The 6,742-nt window shown below is 49.6% G+C and overlaps 1 protein-coding gene across 1 annotated transcript; it reads left to right on the top strand.

Moving 5' to 3' along the window:
* Positions 1-473: 473 nt before the first annotated feature.
* On the top strand, positions 474-6,206 carry LOC132571187 (zinc finger and SCAN domain-containing protein 31-like). The gene is made up of 3 exons (XM_060237882.1): positions 474-1,520; positions 3,426-3,537; positions 5,464-6,206. Exons 1-3 carry the CDS (start codon positions 687-689, stop codon positions 6,201-6,203), a joined length of 1,686 nt encoding a protein of 561 aa, XP_060093865.1. The 5' UTR covers positions 474-686; the 3' UTR covers positions 6,204-6,206.
* The last annotated feature ends 536 nt before the right edge of the window (positions 6,207-6,742 follow it).

Here is a 6,742-nt window from a genome sequence, read left to right as displayed (position 1 = left end):
GGTCCATCTAGTCCAACTCTCTGTGTCACGCAGCAGCCAAAACACAAGGGTCATTAGGAGGTCCACCAGAACTCCAGAAGCCCTCCCAAAGTCTACCCATCCACAAAGAATGCTGGCTACCCTTGGGGCCACATAGCCTAACCTACCTCATAGGACTGTTGTGAAGATGGAAAGGGGAAAGGAAGAACCATGTATGACAGTCAGAGCTTCTTGAAAAAAGGATGTACTAAAATGAGCTAAAGTAATATATAGGCTCTCTTTTTATCATTTAAGGAACAAAATACAATTTTCCCCCATGGCATGAAAAATTGGATGGGGGGGGGCAGAAGAATTAGGCTTATGTCCTGGCCTGTTGCCAAATCCAGGATTTTTTTTTCAGCACCCGTTTCTCTAAGACTTTGTTTCTATATGTTTGATGTCATTGTTTTGTATATCTCTTCCCTGCAGGGTGACGTCCCTCACGCAAGTCTGCTGCCACCTGTGTAATGCCTGTTTTATTTAAACATTGCACTTCTGTGGAATAGCTTTGAGAAGACTTGAACCCTGGCTGGAAGTCCAGCTTCCATGAGGGTTTGAGGAAAAGGCTCAGAAGAAAATTGTCCCCAAAGGTCGAGAGACAGGGACCAATGCCAATGGAGATTGAGGCCTTTCGCTACAACTAGGCTGCCCTGAGCCTGAGAGACAAAATGGCTGCCAAGCAAGAGACTGTGGGAAATTCATTTTTGCTGTTCCAAGCCAGACTCCAGCCTAGAGGGCAAACAGAAGAACAAGGCTTGGTAAGTCCCAAACCAGAAGAAGAAGCTGAAGGAGTGAAAGAAACTCCTTGCAGCATCCAGAGTGGGAATATGGAGGAATTTCCAGATAAACTGACACCTCCACAAATCAAAGAGGAAGCTGACGAGAGGTTGACACAATCTTGGGAAACCCGGTGGCGGGATTTCTCGAAGGAGCTGCAATCCTTTCATGTGGGATGGGGGAACCCACAAATCACAGAGCCCTCCCCATGGGACAAAGCTGGACCTTTCCTGCCACCCTTTGAAGGAGCCACTAACTCCAGCCACCAGCCGACAGGTGAACGCCTGGCCGAGCTCCTGTCTGGCCCAGAGACAGACATCAGGGTGTTTGCCAAAGATGAGACAGGTGAGGAAGAGACCGTCAGTGTGGAGGTTTGCCGCCAGCGCTTCCGGCAGTTCTGCTACCTGGAGACTGAGGGTCCACGGGAGGTGTGCAGTCGCCTGTGGTTCCTTTGCTATCAGTGGCTGAAGCCCGAGAGAAGGACCAAGGAGCAGATCCTGGAGCTGCTGATCCTGGAGCAGTTCCTGACTATCCTGCCCCCAGAAATCCAGAACTGGGTCAAGGAAGGCGGCCCTGAGACTTGTGCTCAGGCGGTGGCCTTGGCTGAAGACTTCTTGCAGCGGCAGGAAGAGCCCCTGAGGCTGGACTGTGATCTCTCTGAGCCTCTTGTGGAAGGCGAGGGGCACTATGAGTCTCTGTTGCCCTTACAACATATGGAGAAAGTGGTGAGGATCTGACTTCCCTGCCTCATCTGCCCACCCCACTACCCATTTAGAAAAAACTTCTGGAGCTTAAACACACACACAAATGGATAACTGGTTGAGGAGAAGCTGGGAGGATTGTGGCCACCATCTAAATCAGGGGTGTCAAACATGTGGTCCGGGGGACGAATCAGGCCCCTGAGCAACTGGCTGTCATCTTCCTTCTCCCCCTCTTGCTTCTTTCTGCATAAAAGCTTGACTGAGGGTCCACTGGCCTGATCCAACATGGCTTCTCTTATGTTCTTTGAGTCTCAGAAGCTTATACCCCAAAACTCTTGGTCTCTAAGATGCTCCTGGGCTTAAATCTAGACCAGGGGTGGCCAACGGTAGCTCTCCAGGTGTTTTTTGCCTACAACTCCCATCAGCCCCAGCCATTGGCTGTTCTGGCTGGGGCTGATGAGAGTTGTAGGCAAAAAACATCTGGAGAGCTACCGTTGGCCACCCCTGATCTAGATGAACACTGAAAAGCTGTCCAAAATAAAACTGCTTTAAGAACATAAGAGCCCTGCTCAGACCAGTGGTCCATCCAGTGCAGCGTCTTGCCTCACATAGTGTGGCCAACCAGTTTCTCTGGAGAACTAAAAACAGGGCGTAGAGGCCGAGGCCTTCCCCTGTGGTTGCCTCCTGGTTCTGGGATTCAGATTAGTGCCTGTGAACGTGGCTGTTCCCCTCAGTCACTGTAGCTAGTAGCCATTGATAGGCTTATCCTCCATGAGTCTTATCTAATTCCCTTAGAAAGCTGTTCATTCCTGAGGCCTTCACTCCATCCTCCAGCCAATATTCCCTCTAAGCCACAGAGTCTTTGTGAGCAAAAATTCTACTTTGTGAGCCACCGGCATTAAAGTTGTGAGCTACTGCATAAATTAGTGTGCTCTGGAGTCAGTCTTCCTGAGCTAAGATAAAAATGTGCGAGCTGGAGACTAAAAAACTGTGAACTAGCTCACACTAACTCAGAGGGAACACTGCCTCCGGTAACAAATGCCACATTGTAATCAGTCTCCATTTAAAGTAGTGTTTTCTTTTGTCTGTCACGAACCTCCTGCCCATAGGTTTCATAGGATGCCCTAGAGTTCTAATATTTTGAGAGAGGGAGAAAAATTTCTCTTTGTCATCTCTCTCCATCCCATGCATAATTTTTGAACCTCTATCATGCCCCCCCCCCCCCTTTAGACATCTCTTTTCTAAACTGAAAAGTCCCTGACTCTTCTACTTCTCCTCCTTGGGAAGGTGCTCCAACCTCCTAATTACTTTGGTTGCCTTCCTATGCTTTACTTTTCCTTTAAAAAAGAGGAAGAGGAACAGAGAGAGAGCACTCCCCAGTCTGCTCCAGTGGAAGCCATTCCACCTGGTCAGAGAGAAACTCCAGGCCTCAGACAGAGGAAGATAAAACACTTCAGTGTGAGTGGTTCAGCAAACAGGAGCTGACTGGAGGAGGGGGGTGGGAAGTCATTGATGGACAGTGTCATATGGGAGAGACCTCCATATGCCAGGGGTTGAACTGGAGACCTTCCTAGGGTTGCCAATCCCCAGGTGGGGGCAGGGGATCCCCCAGTATGGAGGCCTTCCCCCCGCTTCAGGGTCATCAGAAAGTGGAGGAGGGAGGAAAATGTCTGCTGGGCATTCCATTATACCCTATGGAGACCGATTCCCATAGGATATAATAAGATAACTGATCTGTGGGTATCTGGGGGGGGGGCTGTTTTTTGAGGTAGGGTTGCCAAGTCCAATTCAATAAATATCTGGAGACATTGGCCCACCCCCAGATATTTCTTGAATTGGGGTTGGCAACCCTAGACCTTCTGTTTCACTGCCATCCAATGTGACGCCCACCCCGATTGGGTCCTGATCCAAATTTTCATTCTGTCTCAGGTCTCTGGACTGTTGGCGGAGGTGGGCCTGTACTCCTCCAAAACGAAGTCTGCTCCACTTGGCAGCTCCAAAAGGGGGAGGCAGGAGAGCAGTGCGGATCCCACTTTACCGGGTAAGGCTTTGCTGCGCTTCTGACTTCTTTGTTTGTATTTTATTTGAAAAGATATATATGTCATCCCTGCACAGCACGTATCGCAGGACCACAAAGGGCATGCCTCAGATGGACAATAAATAATATCAGTTAATAAAATAATAATCATTTTACTCTGCAGTTTATATTAAATACTTCACAACGCAATTTTTACTTCTGTCCCTCTTCAGGTAAGCCAGAATCATAACAGACTTAGAAAAATGATATTATGAAGGAATTAATCAGCTTAAATCATCTCTCTTGTACAGCTCTCTTGTACAGCTCCTTTAAATCAGCTCTCTTGTACAGCTCCCGCTTGTTCCAGAAAGCATCCCAGTGCCTAACAAACTTAAACCCTTCCTCCTTACACCATCGTCTCATCCACACATTGAGACTTCTAATTTGTGCCTGTCTTTCCTGCCCTGCACGTGGAACAGGTAGGACTTCCGAGAAGGCTACCTTGGAGGTCCTGGCCTTAAGTCTCCCACCTAGCAGCCTAAATTTTTCCTCCAGGACCTCACGACTGCATTTCCCCACATCGTTGGTGCCAACATGCACCACGACCACAGGCTCCTCCCCAGCACTGTCTATCAGCCTATCTACTACACGCGTAATGTCCGCTACCTTTGCACCAGGCAGGCAAGTCACCATACGGTCAGTACGCGGTTTCGCCACCCAGCTGTCTACTTGCCTAAGGATCAAAATATTAGAACTCTAGGGCATCCTATGAAACCTATGATATTATGAAGGAATTAATCAGCTGTACAAGAGTGCTTCCTCTAAGCTGTGGAGTCTTGTGAGAAAAAAAATCTGCATTGTGAGCTACTGGCATTAAAGCTGTGAGCTACTGCATAAATTAGTGTGCTCTGGGGCCATTTTTCCTGAGCCAAGACAAATGTGTGAGCCGGAGGCTAAAAAACTGTGAGTTAGCTCACACTCAGCTTAGAGGGAACACTACTTGTGACAATCATGAAGCTGACTCTCTCCCCCTCTCCATGTGGCTGTGCAGAGTCCTGATTGACAGTCTCTTGTGACAGTCAGGAAGACGTTCCTCCCAACTCCCTGTCTGGCTGTGCAGAATGCAGACTGTTTCTCCCTTGTGAAAATCTTGACGCCATCTCTTTCCCACCTCCAATCCGGTTGTTCTGAGTGCTGACTGGCTGTCCCTCATGACAGTTATGAAGCCATCTCCTTCCCTCCTCCTGTCTGGCTGTGCAGAGCACTGATGGACTGTCTCTCGTGACAATCATGAAACCACCTCCTTCCCACCTCCCTATCTAGCTGCTCAGAGTGCTGATTAACTGTTCCTTGTGACAGTCATGAAGCCATCACCCTGCCGCCTCCCATCTGGCTGTTCAGAGCACTGATTGATTGTCCCTTGTGGCAATTCACAACCTGCACAGCCAGATGGAAATGTGGGAAGGAGGTGACCTTATGATTGGCATGAGGGATAGACAATCCCTCCACCTTGCCTGGATGTTTGTTTGTTTTTTAAACACATGATAGTAGAGAGCCAAAAAGAGAGAGAAGTGAAAAGCTCACTCTGCAACAAGAAAATGTACCCCCTCCTCTGGGAGAGAGGGAAGTTTGCACACAGCAGTGTTCCCTCTACGCTGAGTGAGCGTGAGCTAGCTCACAGATTTTTAGCCTCCAGCTCACAGATTTTTGCCTTCGCTCAGGAAGGGTGACCCCCAGAGCACACTAACTTATGCAGTAGCTCACAGCTTTAATGCCAGTAGCTCACAAAACAAGAATTTTTGCTCACAAGACTTTGCAGCTTAGAGGGAACATTGGTACACAGATTTAAAACTTGGTTTTTATTCCCTGCTTAAGTTAACTAAAAATTAAAATTGGGTCAGTTCCAGCTGAAACTTCCTTCAAGTGCTAATTCTCTTATCGTTCCTGCAGACAGCGAGGTGCCGACCAGGAAAAACTCAGCTCTTTCTCAGCTGGATAGCCCTAAGAAAAAGGAAACGTCAGAAGATTGCAGGGGAGCCTTTGGTTTGCGTTCTGACATTAGCGCCTGCGAAAAAACTCCCCCTGGCCTGAAATCGCACAAGTGCGTGGAGTGCGGGAAACGTTTCCACCAGCTCTCGCACCTCAACAGGCACTTGAGAATCCATACAGGGGAGAAGCCATACAAGTGCCTGGATTGTGGGAAAAGCTTCACCCAGGGCTCCTGCCTTCTCGGGCACCAGAGAATCCACACAGGAGAGAAAGCCTACTCGTGTTCCTTCTGCCACAAGAGCTTCATTTGGAGTTCCGGCCTGCACCAACATGAAAAGATCCACCTGGGCGAGAAGCCCTACAAGTGCCTCGAGTGCGGGAAGAGCTTCCACCGCAGCTCCGCCCTGACAGACCATGTGAGGTCCCACACCGGTGAGAAGCCCTACACTTGCTCAGACTGCGGGAAGGGGTTCAGCCAGCACTCGAACCTCATCGTTCACCGGCGGGTCCACACGGGGGAGAAGCCCTACACCTGCTCGATCTGTGGGAAAAGCTTCACACGCACGGCGCTGCTCATGGCTCACCTGCGCATCCACACAGGAGAGAAACCTTACAAGTGTTTGGTGTGCGAGAGGAGTTTCCGGGAGAGGCCAGCACTTACGAAACACAAGAAGATCCACACGCGAGAGAACCTGTCATAGGCCGGGGGGAAGCGGCCATGTCTGCATCTCATCCGTCGGGCCCAGCTGGTTCTGAATCCAAAGCCGAGCTGCACAAACCGATAGGGATGGCACAGTAGCACAGGTCTATTAAAGGGAAAGCTGGTGTGGCTGGAATCGGATGGGATGGCACGGAATGTGCGCAGGCATTCAACCTGCATGGTTTAGCTGCACCAGTGGTAATGTAGGTCTGCTACAGGGGGAAGTTAAGAACATGAGAACATAAGAGAAGCCATGTTGGATCAGGCCAACGGCCCATCCAGTCCAACACTCTGTGTCGCACACTGGCCAAAAAAGTCAGGTGCCATCAGGTGGTCCACCAGTGGGGCCAGGACACTAGAAGCCCTCCCACTGTTGGTGTGGCTGGTCAGAAAACATCAGAGTGGGCATCGACAGGAGGTTTTTGGAGATCAGGAATGAAAGCCAGGGAGTTAAGTAGACCAGACCGGGAAGGTGTGGGAACAAAATGGTTTAAACAGCCACAGCTTGGGCTGCAGGACTTCTGTACAAAAGCATGATTG

This window comes from Heteronotia binoei, chromosome 5 (assembly GCF_032191835.1).
Source record: "Heteronotia binoei isolate CCM8104 ecotype False Entrance Well chromosome 5, APGP_CSIRO_Hbin_v1, whole genome shotgun sequence".
Lineage (NCBI taxonomy): Eukaryota > Metazoa > Chordata > Lepidosauria > Squamata > Gekkonidae > Heteronotia > Heteronotia binoei.
This window is presented reverse-complemented; position numbering and strand designations above follow the sequence as displayed.

Coding starts and splice junctions, on each gene's coding strand:
- LOC132571187 (XM_060237882.1), top strand. CDS start 687: ATGGCTGCCAAGCAAGAGACTGTGGGAAATTCATTTTTGCTGTTCCAA. Junction 1,521..3,425: donor TACAACATATGGAGAAAGTG/GTGAGGATCTGA, acceptor ATTCTGTCTCAG/GTCTCTGGACTGTTGGCGGA. Junction 3,538..5,463: donor TGCGGATCCCACTTTACCGG/GTAAGGCTTTGC, acceptor TCGTTCCTGCAG/ACAGCGAGGTGCCGACCAGG.